General features: G+C 42.6%; 1 protein-coding gene across 1 annotated transcript in view; it reads right to left on the bottom strand.

Moving 5' to 3' along the window:
- Positions 1 to 22,721, bottom strand: part of CDC73 (cell division cycle 73) — a 187,063-nt gene that overhangs the window by 151,369 nt on the left and 12,973 nt on the right. The window contains exons 2-7 of the mRNA XM_084851436.1: positions 18,422 to 18,527; positions 14,886 to 14,955; positions 14,273 to 14,335; positions 14,130 to 14,182; positions 13,258 to 13,346; positions 8,677 to 8,893 (exon numbers count right to left, since the gene is read on the bottom strand). Of these exons, the coding sequence (XP_084707562.1) occupies positions 8,677 to 8,893; positions 13,258 to 13,346; positions 14,130 to 14,182; positions 14,273 to 14,335; positions 14,886 to 14,955; positions 18,422 to 18,527 (598 nt within the window). The remainder of the gene's footprint in view (positions 1 to 8,676; positions 8,894 to 13,257; positions 13,347 to 14,129; positions 14,183 to 14,272; positions 14,336 to 14,885; positions 14,956 to 18,421; positions 18,528 to 22,721) is intronic.

Here is a 22,721-nt window from a genome sequence, read left to right as displayed (position 1 = left end):
CCACAAATTGAAGAGTGAAGATTAGTACTCAAGGATAAGAATTCAGATAAAGCCACAGTAGCCAAATTTTAAAAGAGATCTCCACAAAGAGCCATGAATCGCACGGGGTAATCTTAACATCCTTCACTCCTCCACTAATAACTATAGATGGGAAATGCACCATCAGGAGTAGGACATGAAGAGGTCACCTCATTCTGAGCAAATGAAAGCAAGCAAGAATAGATATCTAATGTGGAAAACTAGGTCTAAGGGGTAACCACCCATTCTGAAAGACATCAGAACAGGTAGATTATTGAAGAGAATAAACAAGCTTAATCCCAGTTCCCCAGAGACAATATTCAGTAAACGAGTTATGAATAGAAGCTAGCAAGAGAAAAGGAAACAAGAACAAGCAATAAGGAATGAAAGAGGAGCACACAGAGAGAAATAAGAATAATTTCTGACTGCAGGTGGATTTCATACAATATAGTCTCATCCTTTACAGGCCCCAAATTCTAAATTATGTTTTCTGTGCCGATGTCATGATGCCATTCATCACATTGTTGGCTGCGAGCACCTCTTATACAGGGGAGACCTCCCACCTAATGTCCCTTCCCAGGAACTACATAGGAGAACATCCCTGCCATAAGAAGCCATCACAGTGCCTTTGTAACTTCAGCAGGCATTATCACAATCCCCACCATAATCTCAGACCTATTTTCATGCCTGCCATGCTTAACTTCCCATAATTTGGTGAGCATTTCACTAGAAAATTACCAAATGACAGACACATTACAAGCAGACCGCTATGCATTGTAAATTTTGTTCAAAGCAAGTTTGGCTGACTTTAGAAACCCTGCCTGCCAATATCATAAACAATAGTTTAAGTGAGCAGACCTCAACTTTATGTGATCTACTCGTTTGATTTTACATCTGCTACAACAGGAATATTTAGATACAGAATTCTGAATATTATATCAGAGACATTATAACATACTTATGGAATGTGGTCTTTAAAAAGTAGGCATCACTGCTGGCATATCTGAACTTATCAGTCAATATTTCAAACTCCTGTGGACTGGAAATCATAACATCTGACAAGAGCAGCACTGCCTTCTCTTCAAGGATACATTTAGTTGTCAATAAAATGATTACAGTGGCAAGATCTCAATGACATCTGGAAAAACTGAAACTCCAGATGTACTAACCCCATGTTCTAGAAAAAACTTCCAGTATACCAGAAAATACTTACTGGCATGGAAGCAAATATACTGCTACATAAACAAACCAATTTAGACCATTATTGGTATTCACTTACAAAGACAGAGAGACCTGTCTTTAAACAGCATGCACACAACACACACATTTCGTTTTGAATTCTAATCCTAAAAGGTTCATCATTTAAATCCAAAGCCATCTCTCTCAGGTGCACCACATGGACTGCAATTTACTTCTGTGTCCACTTAATAAACCACCTGCCGGAGGATCTAAGCACATACATCAAATGCCGCAGAGACAGCATATAATTTCTACTAGTCCCATCCCTTGGAGACTTGTCAAACCATATTCTGAACATTTTTTTTCAGAAATGAAAGCCTTTCTATTGGCATTCAGTTTTGGAACCAAAAGTCACATCAGTATAGGAAGGGAAATCTTAACATTGGTTTGGTTTTATCTACTGCAGTTGCTATTGTGCATATATTTTCACATGCCTTTCCTGCTCCAAGCCTTCATGCTCGTAAGGACAACAAATCTCATAAATTGAATTCAGTTATTCTGTGGATAAGTCTGATTGGAACAAGGGTTTACGGAGCAAGGTAACATGTATCCTCTTCCCCTTACACAAATTTCACCTGCCCTTTCTATCTGGGTACAGTGTTGCATGTGACTATTGCCAATCCTGGTTAAAATGAACCAGGAATATTCAAAACACTACCTTTGAGAACCCAGTCAACTAGATTCATTTTAAATCAGTCACATACCACCATGACAAGGGAGCCACAAGAAAATTCAAGTGTAAGATGGGAGGGGGCAGGGGAGGACACATAAGTACTCTGATGACCCCAATCCCTAAATCTTGGTTCCAGTGCTACATCCAAATCAGGCCTATATCCTACTTCATTCTTTCCAAGCTTACAATGTCTAAAAGGTTTAACATTTACAAATCTAGCTTGCTAATAAGCAACAAAAATGTGTGTGCCTGGGAATGTCTCATATAGTTAACACGCAAACCAGAGCTTACAGTCTCTCTCCCCAAACTTTTCAACAGAGTGCTAATCCAATCTTGTATCAGCCACACCTCCAATAAATCCGAGTTTGGGATGAGCATTGTCAGTTCAGAGCACCAAGAAAGTGTTGTAACAGTTGTTTCTTTTGTCAGCCTTCCATTCAGAGCATATAATGTGGTTTGTTAAAATGTATCATATTTTTCTATGGGGATCAGTAGTAGCATCTTACACTAGTAGGCCAGACATCCACAGATATTCACTTATTACACACCCTTGATTTTTGCTCTCCTCCCTCCTTTTCTCCCCCAAGTCTTCTAGCACGCACAGGTTTGGATAAGAAACCCAGTGAGAGTCTTTTGCTCTTTCACACCTTCTCCAAAAAATAGCACAAGTGAGAGCTTGCAGGAAGGGATGTGTGTAGTAACATACCTTTCTTGCCTGAAGGCCAGAGCTGGCAAGTGGATTTGTGGATGCTTGGCTTTGGTAGCACTGGGTTGAAATGCAATAGTCTCTTCTATTTCATGGCATCCTTTATCAATTTAAACCTTTTTGCTATCATGTGGTGTGAGAAACATCATATAAAGATCTACCTGTTGTCTGTGGCTCTGATAGGTTCTTCATTACCTGAATACTTTGTTAATACGACTCAAGGCACATCAAGCCATGAAACAGAAGCAAAAAAAAAAACAGAGCCCCTCTCCTCCTTGAAGAAAATTTCCCCAACATACACCAACCATGGTTGAGAGGTTTGTCAGCACAGACATTGATTCAGAGTTAAGTCTAAATAGGGTTTCCCTTAACACAGGTTCTCAAAGTACTTCAAACAGAAGGTCCAGATTAAACAGGAACCTTGGGGTGATGGAAGGTTTGGAAACCACTGTCTGCATCCCACAACTCTGGAGTTGCTTCAAATGGGTGAAGAGGGACAAGTGTTTCCCTCGCTATGGCTTTGCTGCTCATGGCTGTGCCACTAAGTGTGAGGGGTGATGGACAGACTCTTCCTCATAGAAAGGGATGGCAGCCATTTACTTATAAAGGAAAAAGCAACTGGGTGTTTCTTGAGCTTCTTCCCGGCTCCTGGTAGACTCAGCCATTAAAATAGGCTGCTGCTATCTCTATCACTCCATCTTAGGTTGTTTCGTGGTCCTACTAGACCTAGATTGTGACAGAATGTTGAGAGCTGGCTCTACAGATGTAGAGCTATAGATGGTAGTTGTCAACATCTATCTTGATTCTCAGTTTGAAGGCTAAACAAACCAGAAACCTAATAGACCAGGGCTGGCACATCTTCTAAGACAGTGAATTGTTTTTTTAACAGCACACCGACTTCAATATTTTTAAGAACATGTTTATGGCATTCATGTTAGATTCCAATTCAGTATTCCCTAAATCAGGGAATAGCTGAAGGGAACGGGATGAGGGTTCCGGCTGTCCCATCATCATGTGTGTCATCTTCCTCCATTGTTGTTCTGCTACTGCCTGTCTTGGACTTTAAAAATCTGCTTGGCCCAGACAATGACCTTGTTTGCATAATTAAACAGCCCACCGTGGCTTATTTAAGCCACGGTGGGCTGCAGTGTACGCACGTGGCTGTTTTGAATATTCAATGCCCAGCTTGTCATGTCGTGCGAAACTGGGGACCATGGATTGCATATTCATGCCTGCATCCAGGTGTTGAATATGCAAATTGTGCCCAGCATGTACCACAGCCCACCATGGCTTAAACAACCCATGGTGGGCTGTTTTCATCATGCAAGCCAGTCCACTGGCTCCACCCTTGACCAGGTGGGCTGTCTGATCTGAAAGTCAGCTCCAGAGAGAAATGGGTGAGGGCTGATTCCAGCTCCCCCTCCCTCTGCATGCTTGTGTGACTTTTGTTTTAATTGTATTTGTGTTGTCAAAATATAATTGTACCCTGCCTTGGGAATCTGACTAACCTAAATAAAATGAGCATGAAAGTGAACAGAGTAGAACTCGTTGGAACCAAGACTGGTATTCACAGATGAAGCCTTCTAAAGATGTATAAATAGGCAACGAGTTTCCAATACTTCGGGGTGTTGAAGTGTTTTGCATCTACTTTCCTATTTAATTACCATTTTTACCCAATCACTTTACTCTGTAGCACATCCTGAATTGGAAGAGAATTCAGCTTTAGGAACAGGTCAGAATAAAACATTTAGGATTTTTCCACTGTAGACCTAGGTATGCCATATTCACAAGTTTAAGTGAGACCAAAAATCACCTTGAGTGTTATTTGAAACAGAAAATCAGGGTATAAATAAATACATAAATCATAGTTAAACAATGCAATCAAGACACAAGTGAGGTAAGTTGCAAAGATAAATACTGAAAGTTCTTAGGCTGTGATCCTATATACACCTATCTGAAATAAGCCCCACTGAACAGAGTGAGACTTATTTCTGAGGAAAAATTCATAGGATTGGACTGTTATCTGTGCTCATGTATGTACATGTCATACATGAGCACAGATAACAGTCCAATCCTATGAATTTTTCCTCAGAAATAAGTCTCACTCTGTTCAGTGGGGCTTATTTCAGATAGGTGTACATGGGATCGCAGCCTGTCTGATCTGAAAGTCAGCTCCAGAAAGAAATGGGTGAGGGCTGATTCCAGCTCCCCCCTCCCTCTGCATGCTTGTGTGACTTTTGTTTTAATTGTATTTGTGTTGTCAAAATATAATTGTACTCTGGCTTAGGAATCTGACTAACCACTGCCTTGTTGTGGCGAAGGGGCTTGCGTAACTCAGTGAAGCCATAAGCTATGCCATGCAGGGCCACCCAAGACGGACAGGTCATGGCGGAGAGTTCTGACAAAATGTGGTCCACTGGAGAAGGAAATGGCAACCCACTCCAGTATTCCTGCCAAGAAAACCCCATGGAACATATCACAAGGCTAAAAGAGATGATGCCGGAAGATGAGCCCCTCAGGTCGGAAGGTGTCCAATATACTACTGGGGAACAGCAGAGGGAATTTCCAAGTAGTGCCAGAAAGGCTGAAGCGGCTGGGCCAAAGCCGAAAGGACACACAGCTGTGGATGTGCCTGGTGGTGAAAAGAAAGTCCGATGCTGTAAAGAACAATATTGTTTAGGAACCTGGAATGTCAGATCAATGAATCAAGGCAAGCTGGAGGTGGTCAAACATGAGATGGCAAGATTGAACATCGACATCTTGGGAATCAGTGAACTAAAATGGACAGGCGCGGGCAAACTTAATTCAGGTGACCATCATATCTACTACTGTGGGCAAGAATCCCGTAGAAGAAATGGAGTAGCACTCATAGTCAACAAAAGGGTGGGAAAAGCAGTACTGGGGTACAATCTCAAAAACGATAGAATGATCTCAGTACAAATCCAAGGCAAACCATTCAGCATCACAGTAATCCAAGTCTATGCCCCAACCACTGAGGCCGAAGAAGCTGAGGTTGATGGGTTCTATGAAGACCTACAACATCTTCTAGAACTAACACCAAAAAAAGATGTCCTCTTCATCATAGGGGATTGGAATGCTAAAGTAGGAAGTCAAGAAATCACTGGGATAACAGGCAAGCCTGGCCTTGGTGTACAAAATGAAGCAGGACAAAGGCTAATAGAGTTTTGCCAAGAGAACACACCGATCATAGCAAACACTCTTTTCCAGCAGCACAAGAGGCGACTCTACACATGGACATCACCAGATGGTCAGTATCGAAACCAGACTGATTATGTACTTTGCAGCCAAAGATGGAGAAGCTCTATACAGTCAGTAAAAACAAGACCTGGAGCTGACTGTGGCTCAGATCATGAGCTGCTTCTTGCAAAATTTCGGCTGAAATTGAAGAACGTAGGGAAAACCACTAAACCATTCAGGTATGACCTAAATCATATCCCTTATGAATATACAGTGGAGGTGAGAAATAGATTTCAGGGATTAAACCTGATAGACAGAGTGCCTGAGGAACTATGGACGGAGGTCCATAACATTGTTCAGGAGGCAGCAACTGAATCCATCCCAAAGAAAAAGACATGCAAGAAAGCAAAGGGGCTGTCTGATGAGGCTTTACAAGTAGCTGAAGAAAGAAGGGAAGCGAAAAGCAAAGGAGAAAGGGGAAGATATATCCAACTGAATGCAGAGTTCCAGAGAATAGCAAGGAGAGACAAGAAGGCCTTCTTAAATGAACAATGCAAAGAAATGGAGGAAAACAACAGAATGGGAAAGACTAGAGATCTCTTCAAGAAAATCGGAGATATCAAGGGAACGTTTTGTGCAAAGACAGGCATGATAAAGGACAAAGAAGGCAGGGACCTAACAGAAGCAGATGAGAAGAAGAAGAGGTGGAAAGAATACACAGAAGAACTACACAGGAAAGATCTGAATGTTCCTGATAGCCATGATAATGCGGTCACTGAACTTGAGCCGGACATCCTAGAGAGTGAAGTCAAGTGGGCCTTAGGAAGCATTACTAACAACAAAGCTAGTGGAGATGACAGTATTCCAGCTGAGCTATTTACAATCCTAAAAGATGATGCTGTTAAAGTGCTGCACTCAATATGCCAACAAATTTGGAACACTCAACAGTGGCCACAAGACTGGAAAAGGTCAGTTTACATTCCAATTCCAAAGAAGGGCAACGCCAAAGAGTGTTCAAACTACCGCACAATTGCGCTCATTTCACATGCCAGCAAGGTGATGCTCAAAATCCTACAAGCTAGGCTTCAGCAGTATGCGAACCGAGAACTACCGGAAGTACAAGCTGGGTTTAGAAGAGGCAGAGGAACTAGAGATCAAATCGCCAACATTCGCTGCATCATGGAGAAAGCAAGAGAATTCCAGAAAAACGTCTATTTCTGCTTCATTGACTACGCTAAAGCCTTTGATTGTGTGGATCACAACAAACTCTGGCAAATTCTTAAAGTGATGGGAGTACCAGACCACCTTACCTGTCTCCTGAGAAACCTGTACAAGGATCAAGAAGCAACAGTAAGAACCAGACATGGAACAACCGAGCGGTTCAAAATTGGGAAAGGAGTACGACAAGGCTGCATATTGTCACCCTGCTTATTTAACTTATATGCAGAGTACATCATGAGAAACGCCGGGTTGGAGGAATCACAGGTCGGAATTAAGATTGCTGGGAGAATTATGAACAACCTCCGATATGCAGACAATAGCACCCTAATGGCAGAAAGCGAAGAGGATCTAAAGAGCCTCTTGTTGAGGGTGAAAGAGGAGAGTGCAAAAGCTGGTTTGAAACTCAACATTAAAAAAACGAAGATCATGGCATCTGGCCCCATCACTTCCTGGCATATAGAAGGGAAGAAATGGAAGCAGTGACAGATTTTACTTTCTTGGGCTCCAAGATCACCGCAGACAGTGAATGTAGCCATGAAATTAAAAGACGCTTGCTCCTTGGGAGGAAAGCTATGGCAAACCTAGACATCATAGTAAGAAGCAGAGATATCACCTTGCCGACAAAGGTCCATCTAATCAAAGCTATGGTTTTCCCAGTAGTAATGCATGGCTGTGGGAGCTGGACTATAAGGAAGGCTGAGCGCCGAAGAATTGATGCTTTCGAGCTGTGGTGCTGGAGAAGACTCTTACGAGTCCCCTGGACTGCAAGGAGGTCAAATCAGTCCATCCTAAAGGAAATCAATCCTGAGTGCTCATTGGAAGGACAGATACTGAAGCTGAAGCTCAAATATTTTGGCCACCTAATGCGAAGAGAAAACTCTCTGGAAAAGACCCTGATGCTGGGAAAGACTGAAGGCAAAAGGAGAAGGGGACGGCAGAGGATGAGATGGCTAGATAGCATCACCGATGCAATGAATATGAACTTGAGCACACTCCGGGAGAGCGCGCAGGACAGGAAGGCCTGGCATGCTATGGTCCATGGGGTCACAAAGAGTCGGACACGACTGAACGACTGAACAACACCGTATGGCTGTGAGAGCTGGACTATAAGGAAGGCTGAGCGCCGAAGAATTGATGCTTTCGAACTGTGGTGCCGGAGAAGACTCTTACGAGTCCCCTGGACTGCAAGGAGGTCAAATCAGTCCATCCTAAAGGAAATCAACCCTGAGTGCTCATTGGAAGGACAGATACTGAAGCTGAAGCTCAAATATTTTGGCCACCTAATGCGAAGAGAAAACTCCCTAGAAAGACCCTGATGCTGGGAAAGATTGAAGGCAAAAGGAGAAGGGGACAGTAGAGGATGAGATGGCTAGATAGCATCACTGATGCAATGAATATGAACTTGAGCACGCTCCGGGAGAGAGCGGAGGACAGGAAGGCCTGGCGTGCTATGGTCCACGGGGTCATGAAGAGTCAGACACGACTTAACATCAACAACATGTACGTGTCATTGCACTGTTCCACTCAGACTCTACAAGGTACTTTACTCTAATTGAATAATTAAGCTATACATAGCATCTACTTGCTGACTGGACAAAAATCTGGTAAAACAAGGTCTTACCTTCCCTGTGCTTTGTAAAACAGTAGTTCTGGTCCGCCACACCCTTTCCCTGCTGACGATGTCTCTAGTTACATCAACCTCTGCATCAACAAAACTTCGCTGTTTAAGAGCATTTATGTCATCATCCAAATCAGCCTTAATTGTGGACCTTTTCTTGGCCATGATTTTGGCTTTGATGGCAGCAATCTTTTCCACAGACATGGCTTCAGACAAGGATCTAGAAAAAGATTATGTCTGAAGATTAACCACAGTTACAAACCAACATTTGGCTATATAACAATAGTATATGATGAATGCTCCTGTGATAAACCACAGCTTAACTAACAGCCTGAAAAATAATTGTCCTTCGTTTTGTAATAAAATCTCATATCATCTAGATTTAGAACCAAAGATAAAGCTAATTTACAACCAAGGACCAGGTTCAGCATTTTCTGCAGACGCTGTCACATACATAATGCTGAACTATGGTTAAGTGCAGGGGTAGGCAACCCGTTACGCTCCAGATACTTTGGACTACAACTCCCATAATCCCCAACCACCACCATGTTGACTGGGGCATAAGAGCTGTAGTCCAGAACTACTGGAATGCACCAGGTTGCCTACCCCTGGTTTAACATTACACACATGAGAGTTGAACTCATGCGCTCATCTTCTGGTGTGGCCACGAGGAAGAGATGGGAAGCTTTTGCTTCCATTTTCAATTAACCACATTTAATCACTACATCCAAATCTGAAACTATGGATCTTAACCCTAAATATGGTTTAGGGAAACAGGCCAGGATCATAAATCACAGTTTGAAGTTGGCTTACTTTCCTAAACTGTTCCCCCCACCACCACCACTATTTGTTGGGGAAGAGAAGGTTGAAGTAGGTTAATAAGCTTTCATGAAAGCAAGGGAAGGGAGGGACTCTTTCAGACTATGTTTTGCTCAGGTTCATGCCAAGATTATCTCCAAGGAAAACAGCGTTCATGTTCCCCAATCCATTTCTGCAGCTGGCCAGTGGTAAGACAACTGGCAATGCTATAAAACCCTGACAGTTATGTGTAGCAGCTGGGCATTCACAGAGGAGGCAGGGGAACAACAAGCCAATATCAGGCAAAACAAACTGAAGTTTCTTTGAATGTCTGTGAGCTGGATACTGAGTTGTTAAACCATGATTATGTCTTAGTGTTACATCCCAACACTGCCAATATCTGAACCTGGGCCTGCCACCTACAAATCACAGTCTGTTTGGGGACTGAAAAAAAGGATCTGAAACCAATGTTTGAAGTATAATTTGTGGAGTTTGTACTTTGCTGTTATGTCTGAATTCACGGACAAACCACAGTTAGCATGATTGGTCTGCTTCAAGAAGCTGCTTAACTATATAGAGACTAGAACAAATTTACAGGAAACCAAAGCAGACACTCTGCTCAAAACCATGTTTGTCTCTTGGACACTGGGAAACTCAAACTACAGCGCAGGTTCTTAACTAGAAGAAACCATGGTTTTGGGTTATGTCTGAATTCAGCAGAATCAAACCCAAAGAAATGAGGGAGAAACTTCCTCCACACAAGGGATGGGCAGAAAGTAGATCTCCAGATGTTTTGGACTTCTAAACCCCAGCATTCTTGACCACTGGCCATGCTGGCAGAGGCTTCTGGAAGTCCCAAACATCTCGAGATCCAGCTTCTGTCCACCAATGCTCTACACATTCTCTAGTCCAGGGGTGCAGAACATCTGGCCCACAAGGCACCCCAATCCACCCCCCACAGCCTCTTGGGGCTCCTCCAGGGAGCGGGGCTTAGCGAGTCCAAGCCCTGCCCCTGGAGGAATCCTCTCAGATCAGAAATAGCCTGGCTACCTGAGCTTTGGGGCTCACCCATACAGGGAAGCTTGGCTTCTCTCCCTTGCATGGGCAAGTCCCAATGCCTGCTGCCCTTCATCCGCGCTGTTATCTCAAATCAGGGATAGCAGTAGGGGTGCGGGATGGCCTGGGTCATAGAATCATAGGGTTGGAAGGGGCCTACAAGACCATCAAGTCCAACCCCCTGCTCAATGCAGGAAGCCTGATTCCCAGGCGGTCTCCCATCCAAGTACTAACCAGGGCTGATCCTGCTTAGCTTCCGAGATCAGACAAGATCCCTTTCTCCATGCTGGGAGGAGGCACCCCTGCTCTACACAGTGATCAGAGAATGAACAACAAATGACTTCCTGCTACTTGTTCTTCCCTTCTGTATCTATTGTTCCCAGAGGTATCAAGGATGTGCAAGTCCTATAATTTTCTCAAGTTCTGTGGTCATTTTCCAGTCTGACCACAGAAGGCACGTACCCAATACCTAGCTACAAAAGGTAGCATTGGCTAACATCATCAGCAACATACTGGACTGGGGTGGGGTGGGGAGACTACAGCTCAATAGTAAAACACATGCTTTGAACGCAGAACGTCCCAGGTTTGATTCCTAGAGACAAGCCACCAGTTAGTGTCAACAATACTTGGCTAGACGTACCAATGTGATTCCATCTGACTCAATCTAAAGCAGCTTCCTATGTTCCTATAACTCTAGAGGCAGGCAAAGTTACTATTTGCCACTGTTTGACTGTTACTGTTTGCCACTACTGGGGCTGCCTAAATTTATTCCCACTAATGTCACCAATGGTATTTCTCACCTAGCACTGAATTCAGACTCCTAATGTATCCAAGGTCTGAAAGGCATGAAAATCCCACTATTGATTCCTGCCGCCAACCAAATCCTGTACTGTATAGCAAAGCTCTGGGTTTGCTTCACAAAACTTTTTCCTTGACCATTAAAAGGTCTCTGCTACAAAGCACCTCCATTCGGCTCACACCTGACATTATAGAGCAACATTGTGAGGCATCTGACAAGGCCCTGGGGCTTCAGGAAAGCCCAGTGCAGAGTCTGGCACGTCCCACTACCTGAAAATCCTCCCCACTCTTTATTTAATGCTATGTGGACTACCTGGAACCCCAACTCTCCTATTGTGCCATCTCCAGCTTTTCTGCGTTGTGTGCGTGCTCGCAGCTGTTTGTGCTTTCTGAGCTGGTGGGGTACATCACCTGCAGTGTCATGGGTAAAGCTAAGGAGGACAGAAGCTTTGTGCATTTGTTGGGCAGCTAAGCTCTCCAAGAGGAGCATGCCCATCTGCAAGAGGCAGCTTATGCTTGTTGCCAAGGCAGCAGCTAGCCATTGCCCTTGCTACAGGCAGCAGCCTGCCTGAGAGTATAAAGGGAGCAGCCTGAGTGTAGCAATAATGCTCCCTCTCCAAGACCTGGACAGTGAACAGGCTTCTAATTAGAGGCTCCTCCTTGCCTAAATGAAAATAAAATAATTTCCTTTCTACCAATATGGTTTCTCTTTTCCTGCTACTCCTGCCCCACCCACATGCGCGTGCACACACACACACACATCCCGCTTACTGGAAATTGGCCATATAGTTAAATATTGCTTACTTCTGGTACAATCCTATGAATATCAACTCAAAAGTATATCCCATTATATTCAATAGGGCTTACTCCCTGGTATGTTTAGGATTGCAGCCTTACAGTACAATCCTATGCATGTCTATTCAGAAGTGAAGTCCCATTGTGTTTAAACCCCAGGAAGCTTCGGATGACACTGATTATTTGGATCAATTCCAGTCTGGCTTGTGGCCTGGGTTTGGGACTGAAACTGCTTTGGTCACCCTGGTGGATGACTTATGCCAGGGAATTGATGTAGGGGAATGTGACCTTATTGGTTCTCCTGGACATCTCAGCAGCCTTCAATACCATTGACCATGGCATCCTTCTGGACTGGGATGGGACGGGACTTGAAGGCACGATGTTAGTACTAGGGGACTTTTGTTCCATTGACACTACTCTGCCTGGGGTTATTTCCCTGGGTGAAATATGTGGACTCTCAGAAAAGCTGAGGTATGATTACATGATCACCTAAGTACTTTGTGCTGTGTTCAAGCTCAAAGTTCTATGCCTCAACCAGGATTCTTCACCTATTTATTTCTATCCTCAAGACATCCAGCTTAATTAACAGAATCTATTTACATGGTATGTTGAATGACCCACAAGTTTAACATCTTCAACTTCACCTCCTATTTCTGTTTTATAGGTATGGAACGGAAGCCAAAAAAGTTATTTGTCCGGGGCCACAAGGCATTCCCTGCCAATCAGCAATTCTTGTGTTTTCCAGGCATCATGCTGTGATCTTATGCTACTTACTTGAGAACAAGCCACACTGCATTCAGTGGGATTTACCTAGGACTAAACATGATAGGATCAGGCCTCACATCCAGAATGTTGAGCATGTCAAGGCTATTTGTTTATATGGAAGATGCATCACATCTGATGTCCATGTACCTTTTCAGTAAAACACCATTAAATACCACTGCTATTTTTCTACCACAATATTTTTTGAAGAAGTTGATAACAGATTTCATACTGTCCCTGCACTTCCATTTCAGGCTACAATGACGTTTTCAACAATTAGCCATTTTTGCCAGGACACATTTCAGAAAGTCCTACATGTCAAAAGCATTTTCACAATTCTCAAATTAGCAGTATCATAAACAAAGCAAGACTTGCCTGATCTGCTCTGTCTGCACAATGCCTTCCTTGTGCCCCTCCAGCCGAGCTGCAAGCCGCTCTTTGTCAAGCCGCACACACTCTTCATCCTAGTAAGAAGAGTAATGCTTATAGAGCCATCTCTGCTCCCTACAAGGATAAACAATTGAAGTCTACACACCAGTGAAACTAAGATGTTTAGATAAAAGGTCCATACACTCACATTAGCTGTCCCTCCACTATTCCTCCTCATTAGTATTTAATAGCTGAAATTTATCAACCATTTTTACATTAACCATTCAATAATTTAAATATCAGCTTTACTCCCAAGCTCTAACCCTACCAAAACAACAGTTTCAAATGCCCTTTTTTATTAATTACCTGTCACATGATGTATAATTCATTCCTGACCTTTCACAATATCCTGGAAGAAGTCCTCCATGAGGCTCTCCCAGGTACTGAGCAGAATCCAGACTACTGTGAAACTAGTTCCATAAGATCAAGAAGGCTTTAAATTTTTTTCCTTAATCACCCCCAGTCCCCTGCCCAGTGTTGTATAGCAAACTACTTTCAAAACTGATAAGAGATGCAAAAGCAGTTTGTTTGTGATATGGCACAGGGTAAGCCATCCAAAAAACAAAATTCCACCTGACTAATGCAAATCCCTTGCATGAACCTGAACAATTATTTCAGTCCTGAATATTGTCATTTACAGCATTTAATTCAGAGGCCAAAAGGGCCCACTTCCCTTCGTTTGGATATATAACTGCCATAAACAGTGATGGGAAGCGTTTTGAGAACGTAGAGGGGGGAAATATATCTGGTTTTAAAAGCAAATAAAATAAAACCACTTCAACCCACAAAAACTTACACAAAACATTACTAAAACTTACCTCTATTCTTGGTTTCTTTGCTTCTGCAAATATTTCATCAGCTGCCCTTTTAACTACAAAGAAAAAAGTAGGAAAGTATCATGTATTAATAGGGCAGGCTTTTACAAAGTGTACCATTAGACTATTTAATAACTAATCTATACCTTGAGTGGATCGCTGAAGACCTATTTCAAGTGGTGCACTTCTGTCTATACTTGATGATGTTGCTAAAAAGGTACAAACACGGAAAAAAGAAATATAAGTATTTTTAAAATGTACAAACATCAAGCACTCAACTGAACAGAAGAGCCATAGAAGTATAGTGAAGTCTAAAATTGGACAGACTTATATCCCCTGCCCTGCAACTGACCATCCTATGCCACAGTAATAAACTAACCTAAATAGTATCCCTCAAGAGTAATTATGCTGACATCTTGATTGGCGACTTTGGTTGACAGTCATTTTATTGTGCTGTTCTTTGCTGTTTCCAGTTTTATCAGGGCCTCAGAGACAACCAAGCATTCTCTTAAAAAAACCTATTCAGAACATGACCTAAACTTAATTTTAAACTCCAGATTCAATTAATCTGGTTTAACCAGTTACATTTTAAGTTTAAGATTAACATTCATTTTGCAAAACAGGGCTAATATTACTTGGCCTCCAAATGTCTGAGGAAATCTAACATCATTACCCTTTGATTTACCTGTTATATTTTTAGGTAGAGGAAAAATAATGTAACTAGCAAAAACAAGAAATAGTTAAATGGTCTCAACTCACATGTTTCCCCATTTAGGTATGCAAGAAGATCTTTTCTGTCAGGTCTTCTTACCACAGGAATGTTTTCAGTCTAAAAAGAATGAAAATCTTAGAAACACAGAAATCTAGAATTTGTTTCAAAACAAATCCTAAGTAATAGTGTATGTGAAGGTTACTGTAAAGCTGTTTCCTATATCTTAAATGTAAACTGAAATTTCAAAAGTTTTATCAATAAAATGTCACCCACCAATATGTCCTTCAAAATTTGAACAACGTACTAGTAACCATATTATCACACACATGATGAACATATTTTGTCAAGTAGGACACATTTAATGCAGTTTGATTCTCTGCTGATTTTGCAGACAGACATTGAGAATATTTTGTCATAGCTTATTACTATAAATGCATTGCAAAAGATGTATAAATATATTTCTAAAAATTAAGGGTGAAATCCACAATGCTCCCCTGCTGCCCCGGCATAACCATCTCTTTCTCTTCCCTGAAGTCTGGAACCGAACCCAAGTAAATCCTAGCTATGCCTGGAGTGACAAGGCCACTTGCCCCAGATGCTGTGCCAAGACCAAAACTGTGACAGATCGAAAGTGTCAACAGCTCCCAGCAAGGGAATAGGGCCCTACACAGCTATAGCTCCTTGCAGGAAGGTAAGTATTCCCACCAGTTGCAGCAGCATCACCAATTCTTGCACTGCAGTTCAACGGTGTAATCCTCTCCAGGTCCCAGTGATATCTAGAGTCTGCTAGAGCTACCAACACAGCACCAACAGTGGCACATGGCACAAAGTTGTGGTCTGGGGCTGTACTTCATTAATAACTGAATGATAAACTTATATTACATGCAAATGTATGTTAATAAAGTCCTGACATTTGCTTCTTCTAGGGAGAGCAATTTTGGGAAAGGGTGACTTGAAGCATAAGCGTGTGTGTGTGGGGGGGGGGGGGGGGCTTAACCCTTCACTTGCAAACATGGGTCTAGAAATCCATGGCAGGGAGAACTGCTGGGTGAGAACTGGAGGGAGAAAGCGGCAGGAAGGGAAGTGATAAGCCCTGCTTCACTTTAAATTGTCCCCCTCCAGAAGCAGCCACTGCTGGAGTTATTACACACATTTGCATGCAACACATAGTTTGACCCCAGCTTAAAGCGAAAACTGAAACTATTACGACACTTGCTTGGAATCTGCTACCACTTTGGTATTGTTAGATATAGCAACACTTTAGCACTTCATAAGGGGAAGAGGACTTCAGGTGTTTTTCTCCACAAACTATTTTAACTGGCTCCAATTAAATGCCTTTTCATTTAATCGAAAGCAGACAAGAAACAATCTGACTACTGATTCTATCAATATGTATACTTTTTCTTCAAGAGTGGAGCACAGCAATAGATACAAGAACAGACAGAGCTCTTTATGATGCATGGCTGGGAGAAAGGGGCTTGCATGAATTACAAGTCTGAAGGGGTGACTGGGAAATTATGGTTAATTATTTAATATGAGCCAGTGGCTAGAGAATTGGGAAAGCAAGTTTCAAATCCTTGCTCAACCACCTACTCATAGCATGGCCCAGAAGAACTCTGTCACTCACCAACCAACTCCTTATCTGTAAAATGTGAACCTACCGCATAACAAAATGAACATTATGACCAATCAAAATCCTTCATTCTTCAAATTCAGATTAGTATTCATTTGGATTGCTAGCCTGCACCTTTTCAAAGCCTTGGGACAGATAACAATGTTATATGCAAAATTATTTAAATACCAATAATTAAAATACCCTTTATACACCTAAATACAATATCAGAATTCAAATTAAGCCAAACAGGAAGGTTATGATTTCTTCTATGAAAGCTGCAAATCTAAATACATTCAATTCCAACTATCTTCCTAGCTCAATGGAATTTTCCTCCAGGTATACAAGACTGAAATATAAATAATCTATAAGAACCTTAGCAATGCTTTTGAAATAAGGAGATAATATTCTACTCATTTGGCCCTAAACACCAAGGTACATGTGAAGTCACAAAAGCTGTGTGGGCTTTTCCTCATTGTTTCAGTGATGCTGAAAGACTGACCTGATTTGCACATCATGGTGGCAAGTGGTGCATTATTTAACCAACAATTTGCATGGACATGCACTGTCTGCGAGCTGCTTCCATTTATTCTAAACCTCTGATCAGCCAAATTAGAGGTTGTCAGTGTGACGTGTGAACTTGGACCGATGGGTTGTTTAGGGGCTTTGTATACACTTGTTCTGTAGCTCTTGCTTTATGCTTAAATGTATTTTTCAACATGATTTTGGGCACAATTCCCCCCCCCCCATGTTATTTAATATATCTATATGCAACCACTGGGAGCAGTCATTAGGAGATTTGTGGCAAGGTGTCACCAGTATGCTGATGACATCCAGCTCTATTTCTCAGTGACATCTGGAACAGAAGAGGCAGTGCACATTCTGAATTGGTGCCTGGATGTAGTTACAGGTTAGATGAGGGCTAATAAACTGAAGCCAAATCCTGTAAGACAGAGACTCTGTGGGTGGGCAGTTCCAAGGTCCGGGAATTAGGGCATTTGCCTGTTCAGTTCTGGATCAAAGCTTTGAGTCAAAACCATGGGGCACTCTTTAAAAAAAAAAGGAGACACTAATGAAGTCAGCTTAATAAGATGTGTGCTATGCTTGAAAGGAGAGGACACAAAGAATACATTTGAACAGGCTGTGCATTCAAGTGCAGAATGGGTACTAGTTTATAGACCTGATGCAGATATAATGCTGGCTTCCTGCTAATCACCATTAGCAAATTATGAGAAAGCCTTAGGAAAAGGCTCCTCCTTCGTTACAGCAAATGCTAACCGCCTGCACCCCAGCCTCGACTGCAGGTAACAGATCATCAGCAACCAACATGAACCACAATTAAGGCTAACCAAGATTCCCCTTAACACAGGATTTAAATCTCAGTTCCAGCCCATGTTTAAGGTTCTGATGTAGTCTTAACCAGTTAACGTAGTTCTGACAAATTGTCTCAGAAGGGAGAATTTACTCCAGGACAGGATGGTGCTGTGGGGTGGAGTGTGCATTTCCAAAGCTGTCCCCCAATTCGCTAAAGGTGGTTAGCAGAGAGTCAAATATAGGTCCACGCTTGCCCACAGCAAGATATTGGAATATACAATGAGAAAATACAGTACATTTTTGTGCTGTTTTAAATGGCTAAGTATGTCAAGCAATTAAAGTGTTACAGACTCTCTGGTTAGGAGAATAAATTACACTCACCACGGTTACCAGTACTGCCCCCTGGTCTTTAAAGTTTTATTTCATTCAGTCCCAATTTTTGTTAGTCACTCCAACAGATTAACATGAAATTTCACACTGATGCTGATGTGCCAAATTTAAATAAAGTTTGCAAAATCATGATTTCAAATTGCTGAATCTGGAATTTCTTAGCACAGAGGTTCATGCTATAAATTAGTCAAATGTTCAGTTGACAACTGGACAGTTTAGAAACTTCCTCAACCAACGTCAGATTGCTCTTCTGGGATAACAACTTACTGCAGCACGACGGACATAAACAGGATGTGAAAGATGCACATTATTCAACAGGAACAAAATTGAATCCAAAGTGTAGTATTCTCTTGGCTGGCCTTCTTTTCCTGTCCTGTAAAGAATGGAAAGCAAAGATAATTTAGATAGTATTTGGAGAGAATATACACCACCTATGGTTCTGTTCATAAAAAGCTAGATACATGAGCTACACTGATGACTAAAGCAATGAATATGTACAACAAAACTGCCTTGCAAATAGTTTTGCAAAGGCTGCCCGTCAGCTTGCTGCTTCTCTACATCACCCACCATCAAAGCCGCTTGCCTCTTTTGCCTTCCCCAATCTTACGATCACCGCAGTAGTTTTTCCACAGCCCACAAGCCAAGTGGGATAACCTTGAAAACTAACTCAAAGGGGAAACACTATAGTATTTCCTTTAATTTATCTCTCTCCAATGTACATAGGATGTAGATTTTTCCAGTACTTACAGGTTAGGTTGCTTCCATTAAGCGCAATCCTCTCAAACAGGCAAGTATTTATTCTCTTGAAATTGGCTGTTAAAGTTCAAGATGGCACACTCTACAAGAGCAAGCAAGAGCTACCAATTCAAACATGAGTCACTATGGTAATTTGAAGGAAAAATATCCTACAAATCAGCTCTTAGTTGGAAACCAATATTTTAAGAAGTGCCATATTTTGATTGAAAAGGGCTGAACGGCCAGCAACAATGGCTTCACCGCTAACCCACTCCTGCATGAGCCTTTCCCTTGTCTCGGAGGTGTGGCGGGGGGGGGGGGGGGACTGTGGAGCTGAACTACAGAATAAGTGAAGAAAATTTACAAAGCCTTTGTTGCCATTCACACTGGGAACCAAGACCCAGAAGAACAGAGGGGCATGAGTGTATGCATGCAGGATATATATAGTGCTTGTGTATGTGAACAGATAGCTGGCTGGAGGTATGCGTGTGTGTGTGTGTGCGCGCGCGCCTGGGAGGGAGGGAGGGAAAGAGGGAGGGAGGGAGGACAGCATGTCTATGGGTGGTGATCCAGAGTGAGAAAGAAAAGGAGATGTGAGAATGAGAGGGCTGGCAGAGGAGCGAGGAGAAAAAAGGGTGCTTTCACACATCATGCTAGCACAGTATGGGTGACTAGCCACGCAGGGTGAGTTGTTTTGCAAACAATCCATCCTGCATGGTTAGCTCACCCCCCCCCCCAGGAAATCAGGCAAACAAGCCAATATGCATGGCTTCTTTGCCCCCTTGCCCCCGCTCCTTCCCCCGTAGTCCTCCACCCAACATCCCAGGACAGCTGGCAGTAGACCTGTCTTGTCTGCCGCCAAGTCCCCCTTCCTGGCTGCAATCGCAATCTTGGTCACGGTTGGAGCCCTTTTTTTTTTATTTTCCCAGTGCCATTTTTGTGCAAAACTGGGACAGGGGAAAAGTTTTGCACTTCCCTGTGCCCTGGGAATGTGTGGGAATATTTTTTTTTAAAAAAATCTTCTGTTTTCCACAGATGCACAGGTGCACAACAGGAAAGCTAAGGTTACTGGCTTGCCCCTCCTGCACCCCTGTATGTTGCACTAGGCAAACATACATGGGTGCAGGAGGGGTAAGCTTGTACCGAGTCCCCTTCCCAGGTTGGGGAAAAGATCTTTCTTGCAGCTTGGCTGTCAAAAGTCAAGCTACGAGAAAGATCTTTCCTCAACCTGCGGACAAACCTGTCTTTTTTATGGGAGGGAGAGCCAAGTGGGGAACCCCTGAAGGGGCTCCCCCACCAAGGTATGAATGGGAAACCCACAGATAAGTGGGTGATTTTAACCCTTCTTTCTCCCACCCTGAGGGGTGGTGGAAAAATGGTTAAAGTCACCCACTTACGTGTGGGTCTCCTGGCCATGCCACACTAGGGGGGGGACACCTTCAGGCATTCCCCACATGGCCCCCCACAAAAAAACAAGCAGTTTTGGGGAAGATCTTTCCCCCAAGCTGGGGACAAAATTTTACATCCCACTGCATAGGCTTGCATTGGGATTTAAAGCACCCCGTCCAAAAAAATCAGATGGGGGGGATCCAAACCCTCACCATAGGTTGTGTTGCCACAAGGGCCCATGGTGGGGGACTGGATCCCCCATCGAATTTTTGGGGAAAGGGCACTTTTTAAAATTTCTACAGCTCCATTTGTGCACAAAATGGGGCTGGGAATTTTTTCTTTAAAAAGGCCTCCAACCATGATCAACATCGTAATTGGAGCTGGGAAGGAGGGATCGGCGGGGACAAAGGGGGTGTCCATGACAGCCCTCCATGGTGCTCTTTGGGAACCATTTGAGGGGCTGTCACGGGCAAGGGAAGAGGGCACAGCCAGCAGCTTGGCTGTGATTGCGAATGGTGATGTCTGCCGCTCTTGCAGAGAGTGCCTCACCGCACAATGCCCTTTATCCATGATGGGTTGGCATGTCTGGGTTTGCATGACACATCAACCCATCATGGGTAAAACAACCCCTACTGCAGATCATTGGTTCTCAGGGTGGGTTGTTTGAGAAAAACAACCCACCCTGATAAGAACAATCCAGGTTCGCATGACACACTAACCCATCGTAGGCACCCATGATGGGTTAACATGTCATGCATACCCAGTCAGTGGCTGTGCTTGGACAATCACAGCAGGGGAAGAAGCCACCTCTGCTTTGTACTCAGTGTTAATTAACTTCATCTAAAATACATAAAGCAACCACAAGTAATGCTAGCCCAGTGACTGCTTCCACAGTGCAAAGGCATCCTTAGAAGTGGGTGATTTACAGTGTGGAAGTGGAGTGAGAGAGAGAGAGGGTTCAGTTAACTTTTCTCCCTGCTATTTCCCACTGAAATTTCTCTCCATACAGTTTCATGTTTACATGGTAAACACAGGTCTAGAATTCCAGGAAAGGTAAAACTGCTGAGAACAAAGAAAGTGTGTGCGCGTGTGGGATATAAATTAGTTCAAGGGGAAGACAGTAGGTAGCAGAGTGGTTAAGCGCCTCACTCCTCTCTTGTAGGTTACCCTACTGTTTTGCCCCAGAGAAGTATCTGTCAGATTAAGGCTACAACCCAGTTTGCACAAAAGAACAATCCCTGGGTGAATTCACTGTTAGTTGTGGCTGTGCAGCAGTGACAAACACACTGCCTCCTGTGTGCTCATTCTTTCTGCTTTCAATCAACAACCCATAGTTAGCTGTTACATGTGAACCAGTTCTACATATCACTGTATTATATGTGGTCCAACTGAGTCACCACCTTGTCAAGTATTTCTCCATCATAGGCCTTAAGTTGTTCACACTTTAAAAAGAGCTCACTGAAAATAATGTAATGTTTTAAATTGGTCCATTAAAAATGTAATATTGTAGCGGGTCTTACTTTGTTGTACTGAGGGCAATTATCTTTCGTTGTTTGTTCTTTCTGGCCTACCATATTTTCTTAACTGAAACTCAACTGTCAGATTTGTTCACTATAGTTGTAATCCAAAACTTGCTTCTACCGCAAGGGGAAACCACGAATACACTTTCTCCGATTTTTAACATTCCAGTGAATGGATTAAATTTTAATTATCAACCTAAGTTGGTTGCCCTCTGAGCATGCAGCAGAGACTTCAATGTAACCTCTGACTTTTCTGTTATTTTGAATGAGATCTCTGGGACCACCTAAAACTGCAGAGACAAACTAACTAAAGGGCCCATAAAAAGTAATCAGGAAATCTGGGTTTACCACAGAATGTACATTCAATAAGGAGATGAGGCTCCCTAATTTATGTGCCCGTAGGATACATGACAGGCTGGATAAAGATCTGGTTTTTAAAAAAAAATTTAAATTTTTTTTATTGTACATACTAGATTTCTCTTAAAGAATAACATGGTTAGTATTAAATTATCTGAATACAAGCATGTTACCCCTACAGTTCATCTGTAAACTGAATCAATGGCTTATATCAGATATATTAAAGGAGGCTTTCATATGAAACTGAAGAACCAATATGATCATTGCTCAAATATGAATATTTACACTAGTTACTACTGTTCCCATGTCTTTGCTCACAAGTGTCTGTGAGCTCACATCTTTATACATGTATGAACTACTACTACTACCAAGATCAAACTACTAAGAACTTTTGCAGAGGTATGGTGCATACACAGTAGATTATGTACTGTGCTAGACTGAAATGGGGAAGCTAGTTCACTGTCAAAAAATTAATAGTGATCATGTTTATTTTACCACAAATATTTACAGAAAGGAAAAGCACTGTTGAATACCCCAACCCCTAACACTGGACCAGCAGACTGTTC

This window comes from Heloderma suspectum, chromosome 4 (assembly GCF_057233095.1).
Source record: "Heloderma suspectum isolate Gila_16-S chromosome 4, 16-S_ref, whole genome shotgun sequence".
NCBI classification, from domain to species: Eukaryota; Metazoa; Chordata; class Lepidosauria; order Squamata; family Helodermatidae; genus Heloderma; species Heloderma suspectum.
The sequence above is the reverse complement of the archived record's forward strand: the minus strand, read 5'-3'. Positions and strand labels throughout refer to the sequence as shown.